This window comes from Silurus aristotelis (genome assembly GCF_946808225.1).
Source record: "Silurus aristotelis genome assembly, chromosome: 3".
Taxonomy (NCBI): Eukaryota; Metazoa; Chordata; class Actinopteri; order Siluriformes; family Siluridae; genus Silurus; species Silurus aristotelis.
The window spans coordinates 9,447,958-9,472,723 of NC_139576.1; the positions used below are offsets into that span (position 1 = coordinate 9,447,958).

General features: G+C 39.4%; 2 protein-coding genes and 1 long non-coding RNA gene across 4 annotated transcripts in view; 1 reads left to right on the forward strand and 2 right to left on the reverse strand.

Moving 5' to 3' along the window:
* Nucleotides 1-499: 499 nt before the first annotated feature.
* idh1 (isocitrate dehydrogenase (NADP(+)) 1) lies at nt 500-13,491 on the reverse strand. Of its 2 annotated transcripts, XR_014532748.1 has the most exons (10): nt 13,354-13,491; nt 12,643-12,772; nt 9,079-9,370; nt 6,140-6,245; nt 4,952-5,129; nt 3,972-4,123; nt 3,670-3,810; nt 3,046-3,208; nt 1,026-1,202; nt 500-974 (listed from the first exon to the last, which is right to left on the reverse strand). XR_014532748.1 is itself a non-coding variant. In XM_083537104.1 (9 exons), exons 2-9 carry the CDS (start codon nt 12,762-12,764, stop codon nt 1,109-1,111), a joined length of 1,248 nt encoding a protein of 415 aa, XP_083393230.1. In that variant the 5' UTR covers nt 12,765-12,772; nt 13,354-13,491; the 3' UTR covers nt 500-1,108. The 2 variants fall into 2 exon arrangements, 1 of the variants encoding a protein (XP_083393230.1); XM_083537104.1 differs by having other exon boundaries at nt 500-1,202.
* LOC310723794 lies at nt 8,085-9,068 on the reverse strand. The gene is made up of 2 exons (XR_014532774.1): nt 8,929-9,068; nt 8,085-8,392 (listed from the first exon to the last, which is right to left on the reverse strand). It is a non-coding gene; the product is annotated as an uncharacterized lncRNA (long non-coding RNA).
* Nucleotides 13,492-14,300: 809 nt separating the features above from the next.
* kcnh3 (potassium voltage-gated channel, subfamily H (eag-related), member 3) overlaps nt 14,301-24,766 on the forward strand; it is a 169,646-nt gene continuing 159,180 nt past the window's right edge. The window contains exons 1-2 of the mRNA XM_083536939.1: nt 14,301-15,868; nt 15,973-16,901. Coding sequence (XP_083393065.1) covers nt 16,826-16,901 — 76 coding nt within the window. The 5' untranslated portion in view covers nt 14,301-15,868; nt 15,973-16,825. The remainder of the gene's footprint in view (nt 15,869-15,972; nt 16,902-24,766) is intronic.

The window sequence follows — 24,766 nt, forward strand, 5'->3', positions numbered from 1 at the left end:
ATTCAGCCACATTGGTGGTCTTTCGAGCATATGAACCACAAAAAAAAAAAGAAAAGAAATCAGGAACAATTCCTCACACCACTGTATATACACACATACACTTCTGCACACACCTGTAATTATAACTTTATTAGGCCTCATTATTACATTTTTGTCCTTAATGTTTAATTTTGCTGTAGTTTGCCTGTAGCCTCACTTAATAATTACATTGTACAAATATCTATCTATCTATCTATCTATCTATCTATCTATCTATCTATCTATCTATCTATCTATCTATCTATCTATCCAATCAAGTTTTATTTGTAATCAATACACAATGTTACAATATCGAAAAAAAACGATTCGTTGAATTTATCTTGAAACTTTTAAATAATGAACATTGATTCCAGTGCTGCCCTCTATTGGACAAAGCGAGTCAACACCACGTTGATGTTTTCCGAAGCTTGAAATTGGACAAAAAATAAATAAAATAAGACAAGACACAATTTGTGGTTCGTTTTGTTTTATTATTATTAGCCAAAGACTAATATGTTCCTGAAAACAGCTATAAAACACAATGGAAAAGTATTTTCTTACAATCTGTTTCACTTTTGTTTTTTTTTAGGATGACGACATAAACTACGAACAAACACCACACACACAGACACACAAACGCAGGCTTATAAGGCAACGAGTGTTCGGAAAAACCCTGACACGGCCTGGCAGGAACATGCCCTACATACTTTCCCAAAAATGTCAATTTGTTAAGTGCTAAATAAACCTGACAACATTAAAACAACGTGCACAAACCTGACACTTGAATTCGGACGGATTCACACATTAATAATTATTAGTACAGGATTCTTCATTGGGGCTAAAACTGTGAAAATGTGTGTGTATGCCATGTCTAATCCTTTAAAATGCCACTATATTTCTTCAATCTGGGAAAAAAAAAAGTCCCCATTTTGTAGCAGTGGTATGGTCCTGTGTGTCTATGCAAACCAGGAGAGGAGGTACTGTAGACCATGCCTGTGGATTGGTACTGTGTTGAGATCCGAGCGTGTCAGTCCTCTGGTCCTGTGAGTGTGTGCAGCGTGTGTGTATGGAGCATAAAAGACGGTTCGCTTCACAGTTTAGGTTGGTTTGACAGCTTGACCTTCAGATTCTCCGCCAGCTTGTCCAGGAACTCGAAGGTGTTCAGGTAGTCTGCTCGCTGCACACTAAACGAGTAAGAAAAGAAGAAAGTTATGTCTTTTCCTCAGTGCTTGGAAACATTTTAATAAAAAATAAAAGCGATTCAATTTGTGCTTTTTGAAAACCTGTTTCCCACATTCAGTCTCCATTTACTTTCATAATAACTTTCACACTTCTGGGAAGATGTTCCACTAGATTTGAGTGAATCTTGGTGCTAGTAAAGTCAGGTCAGTTGAGGTCTGAGCTCTATAGCAGGCCACTCCAGATCTTTCACTCCAACCCATATCTTCATGGAGCTCACTCTATGTACATGAGCACGGTCATGCTGGAACTCGTCCAACAACATCTTGTGTCCAGTATCTTGTGTGCCTCCAACTAACCGTTTGCAGAAGAACCACATCTGGAAGTCGGATACTTTTGTCCTTAGAATGGATTTGAGGTTGTACATTACATCATTTGTCCCAGAAATATTTCTGCATTCAATGAGAAAATGTATGTGCATGTAGAACTAATGGCGTGAATAAGATTGGGGTAACAGTAGGGGGAAAGAAGCACATAAGGCTGAAGAAATCAGGGGTCTCAATACTTTTTGTCCATATAGTCATATAGTGTATGATCTAGTGGAACATCTTCCCAGGATAACAGAAAATGGGAATTAAATGTGGAATGGGATGTTCAGAATCTTGCTCAGGTGTCCCAATAATTTTGTAGTTGCAGCGTATTAAACGTTAATATGTAATATACTGGGGGAGTGGTGGCTCCAGCGGTTAAGGCGCTGGGTTGCCGATCGGAAGGTCTGGGGTTCAAGCCCCGGTATCGCCAAGCTGCCACTCTTGGGCCCTTGAGCAAGGCCCTTAACCCTCTATGCTCCGGGGGTCCCTTACGAGGGAAATATCAAGGTCTGTGACATGGGGCCACCTTCCCGTGGGCTCACCACCTGCAGGAGGGACCGTAAGGGACAGTGCTGTGAGGATTGGGCAGCAGTTGAAGGCCCCCCCTTGCTTGCTTAGACTGCTGCCCCCGCGACCCGAATTACGGAAAGCGGGAGAAATGAATGAATGAATGTAATATACTCTCACCACCGTGAGAGTTAGTGTGACATCCTTGGGTTAAAATAAGAATGACCGTAATTTCCGGACTATAAAGCGCACCCATATATAAGCCGCACCCACTGAATTTGACAAAGATTTTTATTTTGAACATAAATAAGCCGCACCAGTCTATAAGCCACGTGTCTACATTAAAACTAATGAACTTTACACATGCTTTAACGAAAGACAGTGTCTGTTACACGGCTTGTATCTTAACAGTAGCCTACCATGAAAGTCATTGTTCACTGTCTTCCTCCTTCCTTTCACAACTATTTCTCTCGGGAGTTTTTCTTTTGGCATCATCGTGCGTTTAAAAATCATCAGTGAAGCTTTTCTCCCGATGCCGTGCAGCTCAGAACACAGGTGAAGTGTGTTTTCATGCCCGGTTGTTTTCAGCTTGACGAATGATTCACATTTCCTGTAGACAGTCCGAGTGAGCGGCAGGTCAAACGTCAGAGGAACCTCATCCATATTTATGATGTGGTGCGGCCCGATTCAGTGGGAGCGCATCTGATTTAATATAAAGAGTTTCATTGGTTCACCTGAACCCGTTCAGTAATTTCATTGGTCTAATGTTATGGGGCTCAGTTTTTTGGCTTGAAGTTTGTGAAACCGGGAAAAACCTAGAAAAAAATTAATAAATAAGCCACTTCGTTGTTTAAGATGCGGGGTTTAAAGCATGGGAAAAAAGTTGCGGCTTATAGTCCGGAAAATACGGTACTGCTCAGTGTGATCGAGTGGCAGAGGTGAGCAAAGGTAAAGCAGAGGTAAGACTCACTTGGCCATTCCTTTGATGCAGATGGCCAGATCTTTGGTCATGAAACCGGCCTCGATGGTCTCAACGCAGACGGCTTCCAGAGCCTGGGCGAAGACCTGCAGCTCCGTGTTCTTATCTAGAGTGGCTCGGTGCAGGAGCCCTCGCGTCCAGGCAAAGATAGAGGCTAAAGAGAATAACAGAGGTCTAGACATGAGGGTTGTATTTATAAAGCATAAATATTGTTACACATGCAGTATATACTGAAGTATTTCTATTTGGGGAGACTTTTACTTTAACTTCACTACATTTTGCGAAACCAGTCGTTCATTTTTTGAGCGGACACAAACTTAACTGGTCAAGCAAGCCGCAAGCCACCAATCAGGGTCGAGCGCCCTCTCCGTTTTAAACTTTTGTTTGCCGCTTGGTAGTACCAACTTAGCAACAACCTAGAGTTCAGAGTCAGGTCAAGAGCAAGCGGAACCTTTTGAGAGGAATAAAACGATGAAAGCAACTCCTGACTCGAACTCGCCACAGCACCTTTTAATTATAATCACTTAAAAATAATTATGTATACGTTTCAAGTGGAAAAATATTTTCCAGAAGTGTGTGTGTGTGTGTGTGTGTGTGTGTGTGTGTGTGTATCACCTATGGGGTTGGTGGACGTCTCCTTGCCCTGCTGGTGTTGGCGATAATGACGCGTAACCGTGCCGTGAGCAGCTTCGGCCTCCACCGTGCGTCCATCAGGACACACCAGCACACTTGTCATCATGCCCAAAGAGCCGTAACCTGAGCAAAAAAATACATCTTAGAACAAACTACACATACAAAGCAATCCATAATGCTAGTAAAATTTTATAAAATGATGTCTCTTAAAAAAAAAAAAAAAGAAGATAGGGAAGACATTGAAACAGATATATATGTATTTTAAATTGCATGTTGAGCCTTACCTTGAGCAACAGCGTCGGACTGTACATCTCCGTCATAGTTCTTGCATGCCCAGATAAATCCTCCGTCAGACTTCATGGCCTGGGCCACCATGTCATCAATCAGTCTGTGCTCATACCAGATGCCCTTAGCCTCGAACTGAGCCTTGTATTCCCTATAAATACACACGTATATATGCAGTATAATACATGCTGAATAGGAGAAGCTGAATCCTATTGAATTTCTGAATACAGACTGATGTAATAACATTTTGGCTAAAATTTTAAATAAAGTGCTGCAGGGTTTCTGTCATTTAAATAAAGACCTTGTTAAAACCCTACACAATTGCGTTGCTAGCAACTGGTCTTAACCGAGCCCTGAATTCATTTTATTTTTTCACTAAACTTGCACTGTTTTACATCTGTGGTACAATCCAAAAGAGATTCGTCCTAATAGCAGAAAGCTGATTGGCTGTTATATGTTGGTCTCGATTGTAGACATAATACAGTGAGTTCTATTTAGACTAGTGAAAGAAAGAGCTACAACAACACAGAAACTAAAACATTTTATAGTGAAGCTGTTCAATTAGCATTAGAGGTTTATTACAGCTTTAAATTAGATTAAAAAAAGAAGACCGAGGATTTCGAATCACACTATAGTTTACTGTTACTCATTAACTCAAGTATACAATCGTGCATGTGTGCTAGAAGTTTATGTAGAAATGTAATATGGCTGGGGAAGAAATGATTTTATATGCGGAGTATAAATTATGTATGTATATTAAATATATGTATACATAGTTGAAATTTATGCATCATGGAAATGAAATAGATGAACATCAGTGAGTTTTCAATGGTTTCATCCTGAAATAACTTGCGTTTTAAGAGTTTTTTTAAAGGTTCGAGAACCACACACAGAAATGTTTCGAGATATTTCCAGAGAAATGTGGATGGTCATTTACTTCATATTTATGGAAAATTATATTTGGGATGTGGTGCCCTACTTCTCATAGATCTCCTGAAAGATGTCTTTAAAGCGACCGTCGTATTTCTTCAGGATCGTGTTCTTGGTGCTGAGGTAGAGAGTCCAACCTTTAGACAGAGCCATCTGGAAGGAGCTGTGAGCGAAGTCACGGATGGACTTGTCCGTATTGTACATGCCCAGAGCCACGCCACCAGTGCCTGAGGTGGGGTAAAACAAGAGGGTCATGACGCTGTATTGCATACATTATATGGACAAAAGCTGGAGTTCATCTGACCATCAGATACCCATGTGCTTTTGAAACATCTCGTTTAATATTAAGTCCGAATTTGCTGCTGTTATTCTAGATTTTAGATGTGGTGAAGGAAGACATGCAGGTAGTTGGTGTGAAAGAGGCAGATGTAGAGGACAGGGGGGTATGAAGAAGGATGATCCGCTGTGGCGACCCCTAATGGGAGAAGCCAAAAGAAGACGATGACTTCGTTGGGAGTGACGAGGATGGACAGGATTAGAAATGAGTTTATTTGAGGGACCGCGCATGTGGGACATTGAGATTGAGATGGTTTGGACATGTGCAGAGGAGGGACATGGGGTATATCGGTAGAAAAATGCTGAGGATGGAACCACCGGGAAGAAAGAAAAGAGGAAGACCAAGGAGGAGGTTTATGGATGTGGTGAGGGAAGACATGCAGGGAGTTGGTTTGAAAGAGGCAGATGTAGAGGACAGAGGGGTATGGAGACGGATGATCCGCTGTGGCGACCCCTAATGGGAGCAGCCGAAAGAAGAAGAAGAAGAAGAAAGAAGAAGAAAATTCTACTTCCGTATAGTGTTTTTAAAATTACACCCTATATATTACATTTGAGCCTTATAAATAGAGATTTTATAATTTCTCACAAAAATATTTATGTATTTTGTACATGTAGAACTGACGTAAATCTACAGATTGCAGCCAATTTGTTGGCTAAACTACCATTTCATCAGCCTAGTATTTGCTCATACTGTACATGGGTGGGGCAAGAACACAAAGCCCGCCTGGCCTTGTGGACAGAGGACTACATATTGCAATATTGCCAGAGCAAACATGCCACAGACATCAGCCTGATCGAATGATCTCATGGGGTTTTGAAAGAAGAACTCATTCTACACCCGGGTTAAACAGGGTGTACACGATGCACGTTTTTCTCTTATATACCTTTTTAAACCACGTACCTTCAAATTCATGGACGACAAATTTGAGAGGTTTTCCTCCATCCTTGGGCGTATAAGTCATTTCTAGTCTTCCAGGTCCAGGAACGACAAAGTCTGTAGCTTTGTACTGAAGCAGAAAAGAAGATTGGTTGAAGCAGTTCATGCAGTGTTGAAGGACAAGAAGGACATCTTGTGGACGAATTTAAATCTACTCGAACTTCAACAGCTAAATGATGCTTATGCATTTATCCAGAATTAAGCTACCAACGGTGGTGCATTGACCAAAGGTATTGGGACACCTGCCATATGTGGTTCTTCTCCAAACTGTTTCTACAAAGTGGCTCCGTCGAGGCACATAATTGTACAGGACGCCTTTTTTGACGCGGTATAATAAAAGTTTGCGTTCACTTGAAACACAAACCTGTTCCAGCACGGCATGCTTTGGTGAGGGAGGATTTTAAGTGGAATGCTATAGAGCTCTGATCTCATCCCCACATAACACCTCTGAGATTAACTGAAACTCTGAATGCACTCCAGTCCTCCTCACCTCACTTACATCAGTACCTGATTTTACCAAAACCCTTGTGTCTGGATGAGCACAAATCTCCATAAGCACAGTTTAAAGTCTAGTAGATCATCTTCCCAGAAGATTGAAGTGAATTATAAGAGCGAATTGGGACTCTCCAGGTGTCTGCAAACGTTTGCCAATATAGTGTACAAACTGGGGAACCCAACAATACAGCTTAATTATTATATAGCTAACTATACACTATATGGAGAAAATCTGGTAGACACATGGCCATAGGAATTCATACGCGCTTTTTAGATATCCTGTTCGACATTCCCCCCACTCTCTAAATTAACCACCACTCTTCTAGGAAGATGTTCTACAAGACTTTTGAGAGTAGCTGTGGAGATTTGTGCTGATTCAGCTATAAGAGGGTTTGTTCACAATGGCATAGTCATTCTAGGACAGGGAAATCCAGCTCAGAATTGGGGAATCCCCTGGACACTGTACAGGAGGTGGGAGAAAGGAGGACGGTAGCTAAACTATCATCAATGCTGGAGAATAATTCTCACCCCCCCTGTATGAAACAGCTTTATCTCTGAGCAGCTCCTTCAATGACAGACTGTTTCATCCTAAGTGTCTGAAGGAGCGATGCAGAAGGTCTTTTCTCCCTGCTGCTATTAGACTTTACAGCTGCTCTCAGGAACCAGTCACCATAATATAAACTGTATTGTGTTTTTAATAACAAGAAAACCAATAAAAGGGTTTTCATGAAATAAATGTAACACTAATTTTAAACCGTGTACCCATGTGCAATATGTTTGAAAGCGTAACTACTTAATGGGGGTCTTTTTTTCTTTTGTATTTATACACTGTATTGTATAGACATTTATTATGTCTATTTGCACATTTCTTTTTCTTTGCTGCTGTAACACAAAAATGTCCCCACTGTGGAATAAAGGTATATAATATCTTTTGTCATGATGTTTGAGTTTCTTAATTCTGTCAACACACAAGATCAAAACAGGTTTTTACTCAGACATTTTGCAATAATTGTGTGTTGAAAGACAAAATAAAATAGCTAACGAAAGTTTTTATTCCTTAATCATTTGCGATGCAAATCCTGAGTAATAAGGATGATCAATTGATAAAATGTTCCTATCATGCAGCTGTTTGTGAACTAAAAAGCTCAACAAACAAGCAATTTCAAGGAATTTCATTTCAAGGGTATAATTTTGGGTGCAACAATGACTTGTGTCTTTGTATATGTAGTGAGTGGATTATTGGTCTGAACTGAAATTCTATTGTGTAAATTAAATGTAATTTAATTCTAATTCATTTTTGTTTTAAAATTGTTTTAACCTTTTAATCTCTTCTATTGTAATTTGTTTACATAATTACATTTGTTTCATTTTTTATTCTGGTTTCATGCCAGACCCTCAGTAACTGCACGCTGTGCTGCATGTGATCGTGTATGTGACTGTTCATTTCAGTCATATTACATTTACTTAACTACATTTCCCTTCTTAATGATTGAGATTTCGAAGCTAATTGCGGAAACGGCAGCCGCGTCCTCGTACCACCGAACCGTCACGTCACGTAAGCTCTACTTATCACGCTGGTGGAGAATCAGTTTTGGAAGTCTTCCTAAAGTCTGGAGTAAATGACAGTAAAGAGTGTAAGGGCGGTCGCAGAGGTCTAGTGGTCTGACAGCAGAATCCATGATAAACCATATACAATAGACAAATCCCAGTGATACTAGGAGTCTATGGGAACATGAGCTAAGAAATGTAGCATTCAGCTACATTGTTTCAGTACTCTGAAGGCCACCCTTTGTCTATTAATGATTCAAATGTGTTTAAGAAAAGTCCAGTTTCTTATATATCAGCATCAGGGTATGGAATAGCCACAGATAATATATATTTTACTTACTTTATTACATTTTTTATATTCTGTTTTTTATGTTTACATGTCGGACAGTCATAAAAAATGACATTTGACTACATGTCGTACTCTTTATGAAGGCGTATGTGACAAATTTTTTTTTACTATCTGTTGCATCGTCACAAAACAACCTGAAGTCAGAAACTGATGTACAAAGTGTCTTTCAATTTCGATATTATACTGAATTTATGTTGGATATATTCACAAGAAAAAGAGCACACAATGATGAAACCCCATGCAATGCATCAAATATATGTTCATTGGTTAATTTATTAAATGATTACTATATTCACTTTTTAACCCCTCATTATACACTACTTTTACAAACCTATTCACCCTAACTGATGACTAAAATAACTTAACTATCTTGTCATCAAGTTACAAAACAAAGCGAATTATTTACAGGTTACAAAAAAAAAAAATTGTGATTGTGTAAGTAAAACTACAATATTAGAAACAGTTCTCGATAGAATGCTACATACTGTATATATACTGTTACTCAACTCACCTGGTCACCGTGGGCATGTCTACCAATGATAATGGGTTTGGTCCAGCCAGGTACCAGACGAGGGATGTTCTTGCATATTATAGCTTCGCGGAACACGGTGCCACCCAGGATGTTTCGGATAGTTCCATTGGGGGAACGCCACATCTGCTTGAGCTTGAACTCCTCCACACGATTCTCATCAGGTGTAATGGTGGCACACTTGATGCCCACGTTGTAGCGACGCACCGCCTCAGCAGCCTCCTCAGTCACCCGGTCTTCAGTAGCATCACGGTTCTCAATACCTAGGTCATAGCTGCAACGAGAAACAGTGGTATTTCGTTTATAGTGGTATTTGCATTTCTCAAGAGGTTCCTCCACATCCACATTTGAGGAACATCCTAAGGTAATCTGTTGGTCTACTTCTGTGCAAGCATGGCCTTAATCCTCACAGAAGATGTGCACTATATGGACTTAAGTATTGTGACGCCTGACATTCTCTGCCATGTGACGCCTGACATTCTCTGCCATGTATGTTTTTTCTTCAAACTGTTACCACAATTGTATAGAATATCTTTGGATGAAGTGTAACAAAATTCACCATTCACTTGAAATTGGAAACCCAAACCTGTTCCAGCGAGGCAATGCCCCTGTGCACAAAGTGATCTCCATTAGGATATGGTTAACATGGTTTAGAAAGGAAGATCTTAAAGATCCCAGACCTCCTCACCTTACCATCAGTACCTGGTTGCACCAACATCCTTGTGGCTGATGAACACAAACGTCCATAAGCAGGCATCTGCAAACTTTTGGGAATATAGTTTGTCTGTGTTTTTCTCTACAAGACCATCCTATGAAGTCCATGAATTAAAAAAATAACTTGTTGGCCAGTAAAGAGAGAGAGACAGATACACCATTATATTTCTCAATTTTAGAAATTGAAAGACCAGAAACTGGAACTATCGCCTCTGCCCATGTTCTACAATAAAGCAGTCTGAAGGAAAACTGAGCACGAACAACAAAATTCAGTTTACTGGGCACCAGTGCCTGAACTACAATAATCTTTAAATACTGATGAAGACGTTTTATTATTATTTTTATTTACACTTATCACAAACCAAACACAAGAAAACATTTGAAGAAGAAGAGAAGAAATCATGACTCTAGTCAAGACACTGTTTTGTTATCTTGCTTCTAAGTGTTTCTGAGCTCAACCTATTGTTCTGAACTGCCTGTAACCTTTTACCTATATTCCACTCCTTCTTCTCCAACCCTCTGGGAGAAAATCACAGCAGCAACAATACTACTAAAAAGTGGTTGGTTTGGTCATTTACTTAAAAAGAATTTGAGAATTTAATTATTTGATGAGTACAGTTTACATTATTACTGATTAGATTTCACTTATTACCAAATATTACTGAATAATCCTTTAAAAAAAAATTTTTAATTTATAAAAGTGTAAAGAAGATCACACAGACTCCACAGCAGATTGTGAGAAATCCTAGGATTTACAACCTGGTTTAAAAAAAAAAAAAAAGGATCACTCTGTTCTTCAAGAGATCTTTAGACATTGAAGAGATTTTGACACTGACGCAACGTGGGGAAAACTGCCTTCAAACATGGATTAGCTCGGGGAAATCAACCGCTAGAGCGCCCGAGATCCATCGCCTGTTTCATTGAAATGCTAGCTGAACAACTCGCTTATAAAAGTCACCATGGCAACCAGTAGCAGGAACGTCTTTTGGTGCCTTCACCACCACCACCACCACCACCAGCGACCGGATCTTACACATAAATTACGTGTAAATTATGGGTTTCTTCAGGGTAATTACGCAAAAAAACTCCTGTCGTATCAAATCTGTGATGCATTCGAGTGATTATTAAAAAACCTTAACTCATTTTAATGGGGTAAAAATGATATCTGGTGTTTTCTGAACTACACACAAAAACAGGTTCATAGTACAGTCAGGACACTCTGTGTAACAGTAATCCAGCAGCTTTAATCACATGTTCAAAGGTTAGCTGGCATTAACCAAAGGCGCCACACAGTGCCGTCATCCTGCACGATAACACGAACCTGATATTTAGAACACGGTGTTCAGAAGTTGTCAGAACGTGTACATCTTTATAGAAAGTGATTCTCATGGCAGCAACACCTGCTTTTTATTTATTTTTTTTAAAATACTTTATTGGTCCCACAGTGAAATAGTTATTTCTCACATAATCACAGCAATGTAAGGGGTCAAAGTGCAGGGTCAGTCATACTACAAACCCCTGCAGCACACACCTTCTGATCCGTAACCAAGAGACTTAACCACTGAGCTTCCACCTCCTTTCTTAAAAAAAATAAATGTGCATTTAAATGAACAGATGATTGAACAGGATATTGAGCAATGTGTGCACGGTTTGCTTAATATATTAGGAAAGCATAATACCCCAGACTTTGAATCTTAGAGGTAGGATTTGTAAATATGGAATAAATATTACACCAGGGTGAATAATGTGTCACAATAGCTACTGTAGATTTCCTAACAACGCAGCAGCAAACTGAAGTGCTTTACTACATTTGTAAAGATACGCGTACGTTCGTTTTACACTTGGAAAACAAAAACGGAACTTAGGATGCCTTTGCTCTTTTTTTATGTTGAAAGCTTTTATGCTGTTTCTGAGCACACGAACATGAGAAAACGACATTTTATTAACTTTATCTCGTCGTTCAATTACACGTAGTGCAGTCAAAATCTTACAATACCGAATATGATCAATGCCATAAAGCGCACAATTTTTCCAATCTAAAACCCTAACCCTAATTTTTTTCCCCCCAGAATTTTCCACTCACTCGTTTTACATTCGGGTTGTTGTGTCCCACAAACGAAAGACACCGATTTTACATTCAAACGTTATATTTTGTAGAAATAAAATAGTTTTTAGAGTGAACGCAACATACATGGAACTAAAAAAAAGAAAAACAAAGTTTGAGTGATATTCTTATTTAACATAGAAAAAAAAAAATCGGGCAAAACAGGTAATGGCAGTAAACTCATAGTTTATAATAATACTGACATTCACCAAAAAAAAAAAAAAAAAAAAAAATTCTATAACTATAAAATGTATTAGGAATTTGCATGTTTGACACATCAGCCCTGCAATCCCTTAGAAAAAATTAGGTTAAAAAAAAGTCACTTTAAAATTAAATAATATATTTTTTAATAGAACCAGAGAATTTATTTTGAAGAACTTTCCCAAATTTTTTATTATCACTGGATTCCAGCTGATATCATTTATATATATAATAACTCTGATAACGGTGCAGAACATAATTAAAACAACATTCGAACCCAAACATCATGGACGTCACTATGAGAATTTCTTCTTCATGAACATTTTAAGTCATGCAAACAGTGATTAAAAAAAACTTGTAGAGTCAGGTTCAACCTGAACACCACCATCAGGGGAAGGTAAAGTCAAAGGAAAAATTTAGATCATTGTGTGAGATAATGGCAAAAGAGCTATCCTGCTGTGCTTAATAACTCTCTCGATCATGTCGCCCACACACACACACTCACACTCACACTTCATGTCTATTACCTGTGCAGGTCTAACTCCAGGTAAGGAAAGATGAGCTTCTCTTTAATCAGCTCCCAGATCACTCTGGTCATCTCATCTCCTTGCAGCTCCACGACAGACCCGGCCTTGATCTTCGGTGCCATTCTGGACCCTAGAAGATCATGCAAGATATGCTCAAACACAATTCACACAAATGTAAACACACACACAAACACACAAACACACACACACACACAGCTCTGAAATGAATGAATCCTATTCAGGAAAAGGCTGTAGGACCTGTGAGTCAGCATTTTTTTTTCTAACCCAACCTACAAGACCCAAAGAAGGAAGCCATTGTGAAGTGATATTTACATGCATTTATACATTTGTTTGGAAATAGTAAACAAGTCAGGTAACATCAGTGAACCGTAAAGTGAAAAAAACTGTAGTAAAACACCAACCAGGCCTATTAAAAGGCTTTGCAGCAGTAATAATAAATTGTCCTGCCTTTTAAATTAAAGGAGCTCAACATAAATGACGAATGCAAATATATAATCGATTAATAGCTGTGCATTGACAGGGAATTTTATCTTTTTTACTAAACAAACCAGGATCATTGATATTTGTTTGTTTGCCATCATCCATTCATCATGTTGTTGCGGCAAAACACTTCCGGGATTTACAACAAAAGCTCCTGTACAACAATCCAAAACAACCAGTCGCTTCGATCCTTAATAAATAAAATCTTACCTTCACTGCTGTAATCGATGACAATCAGAAAGATGACCTGAACCGCAGAAAAGCAGCTGAGAAGGTTGTTACACTTCACCCTCTTGGCCGGTAGGCGTGGCCTGCACTAATCTTAACCTGTGATCAGCCAATACGCTGCGTCGCCTGTCCACCAGATCAACCCTCAGCCAATCAGAGGTGAGACGGAACTAAACTGGACCGATATTCCCCGCCCACAAGATCCGCCTTAAGAGTAGAAGGTTATGGTGTTATGTAAATAACCCGCTTAACATAGTACAAACCATAGGGCTGCTCTTTTCCTAAAAAATAAATAAATCTCAAACTTCATGAGATTTATGTAGAATCAGCTCAAATATAATGGCAGAATTGTAGCAGAATCATGTGAGGAAACTGGACTTCCTCAAAAGATGATCAGTTAAGCAGGGTATGGTGTCCACGCCTGGACCACTGGAGATAAAACAATCTCAATACAGCTACAGGCTTATAGAAGCTCAAACCCTCATCAGATAACACACACAGTGGTCTGTTGTGCTCAGAAACCATTTCAAAACGTTCTGGGAATCTTTGGAGAACAACATGAATAATGATGCTCTGTGTGCTTTCAAACACAACCTTCCCTGTTGGTTATACAACAACTCATAAGGAGCATTGCGTCTTTTAATGTGTTCTATAAAATAACAATATAATGATAAAAAAAAGATGCTTTTAGGTTCTTTGTCTGAGACAGGAGGTCTTCAAATATCTCCAAAAGATGCTTTGTTTGAGACAGGGGGGTCCTCAGAGAGCTCCAAATGATGGTTTTAGTTTCTTCATTTGAGACAGGAGATCTTCGAAGACCTACAAAGGTTGCATTTAGGGTCTTTCTTTAACACTCAACTCATCTCAACTCAACTCAACTCAACTCAACTCAACTCAACTCAACTCAACTCAACTCAACTCAACTCAACTCAACTCATCTCAATCTTTATTGTCATTCTTCCACATACAGTACACAGTATACCAAAGAATGAAATGTTGTTACTCCAAATGATGGTTTTAGTTTCTTCATTTGAGACAGGAGATCTTTAATGACCTCCAAAAGTTGCTTTTAGGGTCTTTCTTTAAAACTCAACTCAACTTAAATCAACTCATCTCAATCTTTATTGTCATTCTTCCACATACAGTACACAGTGTACAAAATGTAAGTGTAAAGTGCGAGCGCACAGTCAGAGGTGACCGTGTGCAAGTGAGTGTAAAACAGAAGGTCTTCAGAGATCTTCAAAAGATGTTTTTGGGTTCTTTATTTAAGACAGGGGTCTTCAAACGACCTTTGAAAGGCTGCTTTTAGGTTCCAATTAAGACGGGGGTCTGCTTTCAGGTTTTATTTTTGTGTCCACACTAAATTTCAGGTACAGAACAATTATATATATCCAAAAGTATGTGGACACCCAACCGTTAAGCCTATACAAGGTTCCGTCCTAAACGTTTGCCACAAACCTAAAAGTGTGCAATTTCTTTTTAAGCTGTAGCCTTAAGATTTCCCTTCACTTGATCTAAGACCCAAATCTCTTCATGCATGACAGTGTTAGCATGCACAAAGCAAGCTCTGGACAATGTAGGTGTCCTGCAAAGAGCCATAACCGTAACTCGTCTAAAATCCTGTGGGATAAAGTGAAAACACTGACAACACACCAAACCATCTAAACTAACTTCAGTGCCTGACTTCCCTAATGCTCTTGTGGCTGATTAACCACAACATTTCCCAAAATAATTGTTCGGTATAAAATATATTCATAGTAGACATACTGCTTACACTCTCCATCATGAATAAATTAAATGTTATACCAGCATTAAGAGAATGTTCCATGCAACTCTAAACAGGAGCTTAGAAGCTCTTTTCTCACGTCCATATCAAACATTTATTTATTTAATAGGAACCACAATTGAACGTTATCTAAATCTCACAAAATCCAATCTTTGTTATCTTTGGATTTTAGCACTATAGGCTGTTTATTAGTATAAAATATCTCTGTCTGACCGGAAGATGTCGCTGTTTCACAGGTTTTCACATTAACGCGGCGACTTTCCCAACACAGCATAGTGCAGTAAATAATCCTGGCGCAGACTCTTACTGTTATTGTTGTAATCGTGTGTAAAAGCTTCATTCTAGTATATAAACAAAAATCCGCCATGCTGGGTTATAAAATTGTGCTTTACACCATAAGGATTCTTGAAGAAGTATTTTTCAGAGAATGTTGCAGGCTTATTGGGGGTAATATGCATGATTGCATAGAAAAGCAATTAATTTCAGTTTAATTATATTTGCATATCTCTTTTAACAATGTACATTACAAAAATAAATAGGTTTTAAAAGATGAATTTCGGTGCCTATACGTTTATCCCTAATGAGCAAACCAGTGGTCACAAGAAAAAAACTCACTAAAATGGGATTATGAAGGAAACCTTGATATCCAGATGCTTAAGGAAACTCTTTATTACCATATAATACACCATATTTCCAAAAGTCTGGTCATAAGTATGACGTGCTTTTTTGAACATCATTTTTCACATTTAGTCCCAATTTGCTCTTATATCAACCTGCTTGTGGACATTTGTATTCATCATCCACGAGGGTGTTAGTAAAGACATTCATCCCAGTAGGTGTTCAGTAGGGTTGAGATCAGAGCAGGCCATTTAAGATCTTCCTATCCAAAGCATGTAAACCAGATCTTTCTATCTCATGATATAGCAGTTCCTAAAATGTTCCCCAAATTTCTGATGTGATCAGCAGTTACTCTAATAGCTGCTCAGGAGGAGCAATAAGTAGTTGATCCATACCTGAACAATGCATCATTCAAATAATAAAAGTGATAAACGGTTCAAACAGTAGACAAACCCCTTCCCATGTGATGTTTATAACAGTGTGATTGGAAATGTGGTGGGGGCAATATCACCTCCCTGTCCTGCCAACGCGCGCACACAAAAAGCGCGCTCCTCTCCTCACCATCTCCTCACCATCTCCACTCCTCTCCTCTCCTCCGGGAACCATCACGTGACTTGACATCTGCTCGGAGTGGCAACGGGAGAAAACCAGGCAACGCAGGAGGAAGAAAAGAACAGCGTCCTCCAGTACTGCTGATGCTGTTAGTGGTGCTGGTTTCAAGAGTCTCGATCTCCAACCTGCTGGTGCATTAAAGAGCTTTTGAAAGGAACTCACTCTTCGTTTGTTGGTCTTAAGAGGTTCCAGATCTTTTCTGGAATAGTGTCAATGCTGTGAAGGAGCGAGCATGCTTCGTTTACGTTGAGTGGGGCGGTTTGGCATGCGCTCTGCCCCGCCGCCGCCGCCACACTGGAGGGTCGCGGCTCGCGGATCGGGGCGCTCCTGCAGGGGCTGGGATGCGCCCCGGGGACCTCCCGATTCCTGTCCGGCTTCGGCGCTGAGCACCACCAAGAGTCGAGTCGGGCTACCCGGAGCCGCTCCACGCGGAGCAGGATGCCGGTGATGAGGGGACTGCTCGCGCCGCAGAACACCTTCCTTGACACGATCGCCACGCGCTTCGACGGCACCCGTGAGTCTTTCATTCTCTGAATCTCTCCCTCGAGCGCGAGCGCGCGCGCGCGTCGGGCACGTCGGGCGCACCTGTCTGTCCGCGTGCACACCTGCGTTTAGGTTGTAGTTCACACCTTATCGGATGCAAAGTGAAAAAGAAAAATTATGGTTTGTTTTTTTCTCACTAGAAAACAAAACGTGACCTCACAGCTTTTGTGCACTTAGTAGTAATGCACCTGATGAGGAGTGTCTGTGAGTTTGTTTTTTATCATGTACCTTCCAGTATTCTTCAAATAGAAATCATGCACTCTTTACATGCCACCACTACAGAGACAAGGACAAGTACAATCTCTAATTCTGGCAGTGTTAATCAGGTTTTCTGTCACTTTTTTTAACACAAAACAAAAAGGACAAACAATCCCATTCCACGGATATACAGCAATATATACAGCATTTAAGACAAAATGTTTGCCTGAACTAAAATCAAAGTATTTCATACCATAATTTTTTCCTATCAGATGTTCGCACTTGTCTTTTGCATGAGCTCATTGTCTGATTAAACACAGAAGAAGACGTGTAGCCCATGCATCCTCTAACCCTGCATCTATTATTTGTAAAAAAAAAAAAAAAAAAAAGCCTGAAATTTTTGTGTTTGTGTGACAAAAGAATATGTGGCCTTGCATCAAGTGCAGGTCCGTTATTTTTGCTGTCGCAAGCTGTTCCTCTGCTGTGTGTGTGTGTGTGTGTGTGTGTGTGTGTGTGTGTGTGTGTGTGGACTAAGAAGAAGCAGGTGCATGTAACAGTCCAAAGCAGCTCGCAGCTCTCATTGTTTTTGACTCTGGTTCTGCTAGAAGAAAGCATTTTTCTTGCAGTTTCTCGGCATAAAAGGCCCTGCAGGAAATAAAAGGCATATATTTTCTAGTTGAGTAATTTATTGAGCAGATGGGCTGAGTAACCAGACGGGTGTGTGTGTGTGTGTATGTGTGTGTGGGGTGGAAGGTGTTGAAAGGGCACTTCTGAGGGAGAGACTGGCTGCTCTCCAAACCGTGTACTACTGTACTAATTAACGCATCTAAGCAGTACGAAACTGATGCTGTGGTTTTTCGGTAAACTGGAGCATATTTTGTGAGTGGTGCAGTGGGTAAGTGTTGCTGTCTCACAGCTTCAGGGTCCACGGTTCAATCCCGACCTCGAGGTTCTCTCTCTTTGTGGAGTTTCTCATGTTTTTCAGATTCCTCTGTGCTCTCTGGTTTTCTCTCAAATACCAAAAACATGCGATGATAAAATGATAAAGATTTAAAAAAAAAAAAAATGATAAAGTTCTCCAAGGTGTGAGTGAGTGTGTGTACGCATGATGCCCTGTGATACGCTGGTGTTCTTTCCTGTGTGCATTTCGGCTTCTTTTTTGATTTTCTTAAAAAAAAAAGAGTTAACAACAGCAATAAAACAGCATATGGCACGCCATAGAACATGTTTTTTCATGAGATAGCAATTAGGTTTGCTGGAGAGCATGAAACCACAGTGGGAGACTTTCTTCCCACAGAAAACACAAAAAAAAAAACCAACCCAAAAACATTTATGACTTGTGACTTTGTGTGTACTGATTCCCGGTAATTTCTGCTCACAAGAGGGTGCTGGATTGGCATCAGGGTTGTCAAATTTTTTAAAATTACTCCATATTTGGATGACTTCCTTACACGTGAAGCGATATTATGTCACAAGCTAGATAAAACACAGTACCATCAGCAGTACCATATTAATTATTAAAATCGCCCTTTTAATAGTCATATTGTTATGTTTTATATAGTAGTTAATCATGATTACAGGATTGATTAGCCATTAAGTCATTTAGATGACGTTTTCATCATTTGGATGATAAAATTTCCTCTTTTAGTGTTTGGTTGTAGGATGCTGATGTGTTTAGCTTGAATTTACTGTATTCACAGTACAAATTGAGGAACACAAATCCATGGCATATTAATAGCTTCTCTGACAAACCCTATTTATCATAATGCATTATAAAAAAACACATGTGAATATATCTCACAACATTTCATCTCCATGCTGAGTCTTTGTTCAGCAAGCGTTCTCCAAATCATATTCACGCCCGTGTCTTTCTTATCTCTCCACAAAGATATACACAGGATACACAGCCTCAACTCTGCTCTTATTGATTCAAATGTGATTATGTCAGGACCCTCGGCGGATATTTCGTTAACGAATCTTATCAGCACCCAGCACGTGAATTTAGCGTAACAGCGGCGAGGGCGCCATGACATTAAGATTCGAGCTTCGTGGTGCGTGCGGCATGAAAATACCTTTTGTATAACTGCAGATCGTTATCGGAGGCAATTCTGCTGTGCACGGGGACGGTTGCCAGTTCAGCTCTGGTAGGCCTGTGAGTTTTTTTGTCACTAATGGGTCTCAGCGTTCTGCCAACCTCACCCACGCATTCACACGTTTGCCTAAAGCTCTACGAATGAAGTTTTCCAACCAACAACCTTCTAAACTAGCGAGGAATGAAAGATCAGAAAAGAGCATGACCTAAGCCTACACTACGAAATGAGTCCTTCAGATCGACACCATGAGGGATTGAGAGATTGGAGGCTTTGAAAACCCATCTCGCTGCCAGCGGAGAAGAGCAAAGGCTTGCTCATGTAAGCCGAATAAGATTTTTAATAAGCCTCGTGATGATGAGAAGACGTAAGGAGCAAGGAATAAGCTGTGTGTGATCTCTCAGAAATCATGTCTCCATTCAAAAGTCAGCCATTAAAACCCAAACGCTGCACACACCAGTGTATAACAATGCCTTGATTGCAGCTCCAGATCAATACCGCGTGAATTGGCCAGTCGTTTCATGCACCTTCATGGCCTTCTATATTGAGACTAGTCGTCCCCTTAACCAGATATATAGCATTCTACTCCATGCATTTAACCCTTAAACCCTGCTTCAATTCCACTCGTCCGACAAGGAAGAATGATTACCATGGAGACGAAAACAAAAATGTTCAGCCATCCCCCTGAACCCCCCTCCCCAACAACTGAGGCTCATGCTGAGTGATCAGTGTAATTCTGAGTGCATAAACGGAGGCCGCACCCTTTTGAAAATGCGCACACTCGGCTAATTACACACCTCCAGCAGCTCTCATTGTAATTAACTCCCGCCAGTGTCAAGAACACATCGTGGCCTTTTGGCTGTCAGTACAGAGCGCGAACAACACTTTTGCCAGCGCTCAAAAGCTGAAAGTTGTTCAGATGGAGTCAAAGGAACAACTCAGAGGAATGAATACAGCTCAGTCAGATTTGATGGCCATGTACTGAGGTCTCATTTATAGACAACCTCCAATTGCCTTTCTGTCACTGTTAAATATTATGGCACAAAAAAAATTCAGTTGAGATCCGTCGATATTGCTGTAAGAATGACAGATGTCTCAATTTGTTCTGTGTTGAATTGTAAATTGCTTGATGAGGCAGTTCTGCAAAGAAAAGAGCAAAAAAGGCAAATGAGTAGAGAGTAGAAAAATATATACTCTTTTATTCTCACCAAGCAAAATCAATCATGTATTTAAGACAAATTCTTAATTTAAGTTTTATTATGGAATACTGTTTTATTTCAGAATTCCAAAAAGAAATCTAATTTGTACATTAATGCCACACAGTATAATAATTGTTCTTGTATTTGGAGTAGGGTTGTAAAATTCCAGGAATTTTCAAGACTGGAAACTTTCCATGGGAATTAACAGGATTATATGGGAATTAAAATGAATTAATGGAAACAACCAGGAAATTTGCAAAATTTTATGTTAGCCTATAATAAGGAACATAAATGCAGTTGAAAAAGATCTTACAGGATAGTTTTGGTTAAAACAACCAGATTTAATGCAATTTTAGTTGCATTTCTACCTGCACATTCAACAATTACATGCACACAGCACGCTTACTGCAGTGCGACTGAGGCCACGCCCCCTACATGCACTGTGCAATCCTTGATATCAGAAAACATGTCATTTCTAGAATCCTGCACAAATTTTTTTTTTAAATATCCATTTTGGTGACTATTCAATTAAATTATATAAAAATTACTTACATTTATGTTTAAAACTTCCTTGAGCTACTCTGCAACAAAGTTATATTTAAGTGTATTTTTGTAAATCTGTATTAGTTTGCATGCATGTCAGCTTATGATCTAACAAAATCTTTATCTTTATGTTTGTATATGATAGAGTTTAGATAAAATTCCCCACATTTTTTATTAATTACTATAAATTCCTGCTAAGATTTCAATTGGGAATATTTCTGTGATTCTCCAGATAAAGTTCCCATAAAAAGTTTCTGGAAATTTAACGTAAATGTTCAGCTCCTTTGCAACCATAATTTGGAGTACTGTATTTCCCTTTATATCCCCGTTCCATGAACACTCACTACATCACTATTTTGTTCACTATCATTATGCACAATGATAAAGTTGACTTGTAAGTGACTTGAAACACATATTGATTGTATTGAACGTAATTAGCAGTAAACACTGCTCAAAATAATCATCTAACACACACCCTGTATGATACATTTCATGCGGACAAAGTTTTCCAGACACCGAACATATGTGCTTGTTGGACATCCTGTTCTAACATGTAGTCCACATTTGCTGTAAGAATAACCTCCACTCTTCTGAGAAGAGGTTCCTTTAGATGTTGGAGTGTACTTGGAGCAGGCTTTGTGCACAGGAGCATCGGCACTTTGTGCTGGACCAGTATAGATCTTCCAGTTCATGTGAAGGGAAAATGTAATGCTACCAAATCCAATATATTTATATCCTATATATTTGTGTGCCTCCAACTTTGTGGTAACAGTTTGGGGAAGAACCACATATGGCTGGAAAAGTCAAGTGTCCCAAAACTTTTGTCCATATAGTGTACAATATTTCAAGTCTATTCATCTATTTTATTTCTCTATTTATTTTCATTCTTTAAATTCTGTCATGTTTATCCTTTTTTATTCTTTATGCCACAGAACAGTCGTAATAAGCATTTCACTGCATGCAGTTATTTGTGTGGCGAATCAGATTTTTGTGTGTGTGTGCGTGTGTGTGTGTGTGTGTGTGTGTGTGTGTGTGTGTGCAGATCAGGTCTGTTTTTTTGAAGCACAGAAGGGCTGCTTTTGCACCCAACTTTGAATCACAGCACGTTAAACATGACATGTTCTCACTCGGCTGTGTCACATGCCATTGTCTTTCCCAACACACAATACACAATACACAGGCTCCTATAAGACTCCTATTGAGCAGATACCGTGTTCTATATGGAAACAAATAATAATGAAACAAATACAACGATCAATGTTTATCTTTAATGGCAGAAAGTGTCAAAGGACATTAACAATTCCAAAAACATGCATACACACAACATTAACACCCCTAACACACACACATTCACCCAACAGTAACACTCCTACCACATTCATACAAACATCAACTTTTACCACATGCAAACACACACAGAAACATCAATAACACCCCTAACACACACACACACACACACACACACACACACACACACACACACACACACACACACACACACACACACAAACTTCTTAACACCACAACACACACACCATTAACACACCTATCACACAAAACACACACACCATTTAACACACCTAACACACATAGACACATGCACACACCCTTAAAACATACATGCACACAAATAAACATCATTAATAACCCTAACACACACACACACACACACACACAAACACACACACACACACACACACACACACACACACACACACACACACTTAACACCACACACCCACACACCACTAACACCCTTACTACTTATGCACACACACACACACACACACACACACACACACACACACACACACACACACACACACACACACACACACACACACACATACACACAGTATTACTACATACACCTAATACACTACACCTAACACACACACACAGACACACACACACACACACACACACACACACACACACACACACACACACACACACACACACATTGTTAATCGCACAGGTAAGAAAGTTAATTTTGTTTAATATACACTCGTGTAAATCTCCCTGATCAACTCCATGATAAAAGCTGACCAGTTTCTATAAACCTTCTATTAAACATGTTAAGAATTTCGATGACGGCCATTTTAAGCAGTCTCCTTTCACCTGTGTGAACGCATCAGATGCTATTTGCTAATTTTCTTGTTCTTGCATCGTCTCTGTCTCCGTCTGTCTCTCTGTTTCCTCTGTGTATTTGCTGGAAAGACTGTGCTGTGTCATGTTTCTAAGAGCATATGCTTTGTCCTAATCTCTCAGTAGAGGTCCACTTCCATCTCAGGGGATTTTGAAACAAAGTTCTGTCATGGGGGTAAACAGCAGAATGTAGCATTAGAGACTGAATTCATTTGGCTAATTTCTGAAGCATACTTCTTGTGAGACTCGAGTTGCCATGTTTAAAAAAAAAAAAAGGGAAATGCCTGTAAAGCGTATTTTCCATGACATCAAGTGTATTTATGTGATTTACCTTCAAAGGAATAGAAATCCACAGAAATGCACAGAGAGGCACTGAGGGGTATACAAATTATTGGAAAACGTTTTTACCACATTAAAGCCTCATTTTGATTCAAATCCGTTGTTTAGATTTTTTTTAATAACAGTGCTGATCACAAATCTCCACAAGCACACTCCAAAATCTAGTGAAACATCTTCTTAGAAGAGTGAAGGTTATTAAAACAGCAAATGGGAATTAAATGCTAAATGGGAAGCACATACCAATCTTATGGTCAGGTGTCCACAAACTTTTGCCCAGATAGTGTATGTGTCAGAGAGTATCCTTATTGCTTTGATCTTTTTATGCTGTGTTTATACAATTTTCTAAGCTTGATGTTTTGATTAAATCAAATCTAATTTACTTTATAAACCAAAGAAAAGCAACATTCACAAGATTTCATGTTTTCCAAGAGTCTAGAATCTTATCAAACGGTCATACTGTCAGTAGAAATATATTTCCTGAGCAAAATTAGGTTACGTATTTTGAATAATAACGTTTATAGATTAGTTTGAGCCATTGAATCGATTAGGGCAGGGGTGTCAAATTCATTTTAAATAATAGGCCACAAGAAATTGGCATGGGTCTCATTATAAAAACAGTTTAATAAAGCAATAAAACATGAACAACTCATTTCATGTGCCTTCATTTATCAGGATCTGAAAGGTGTTATATTATGAATTTAGATTCTGACATGGACTTACACAAGTAAAGGGAGAAAGAAATTGCTAAATAAATACATAAAGCCTTTAATAGTATAAGTATTAAGCTATAAATCCATTTTTTTCCCCTCCAATGGAATCGGATAGTAGCTTTCTTTCTTTTTTAAATCTTTCAATTTAGTTAAATTTTACACTAGAACCCTGATTATAAATCCATATCGAGGTTTGGATTAAAACCGTTATCAGGCTAGCTCCAGTTCGCCGCCTACATGCTCCACACCGCTGGTTTAAGGGCCTCTGGTGGTATTGACTTTCTGTGTTGCTGGTAAAAGCCGAGTGAATGTGATGCGATTGCTCTCTTGCACTCATTAACTCTGCTTGTCAAGGAACATAGCGTGTCTCTCGCTCCTTTTTCATTCTCACCCGCAGAACCATGTCCCCGGATCCCCGAACTCATAAATCTAGCACTGACTGCATGCGGATATTTGTTAGGCAGGAGCTTGGTTTAACATATGGCTAGGCCATGCATCTGGGGTGAGATTCCCATCCAAAGATCATATAATGATGTAATCGTCTTTGCCCTCTGGTATACGGATCACGTGTAGGCTCTGTGCCTATCCTCCTATCCTATCCTATCCTAT

What these genes read in the sequence shown, in the direction of transcription:
- idh1 (XM_083537104.1), bottom strand. Translation starts at nt 12,764, where the DNA reads ATGGCACCGAAGATCAAGGCCGGGTCTGTCGTGGAGCTGCAAGGAGAT. An exon ending in GACGTCCACCAACCCCATAG is followed by an intron (nt 3,209 to 3,669) that starts GTGATACACACA and finishes TATTCTCTTTAG; the next exon opens with CCTCTATCTTTGCCTGGACG. An exon ending in TGCATCAAAGGAATGGCCAA is followed by an intron (nt 1,203 to 3,045) that starts GTGAGTCTTACC and finishes TTACTCGTTTAG; the next exon opens with TGTGCAGCGAGCAGACTACC.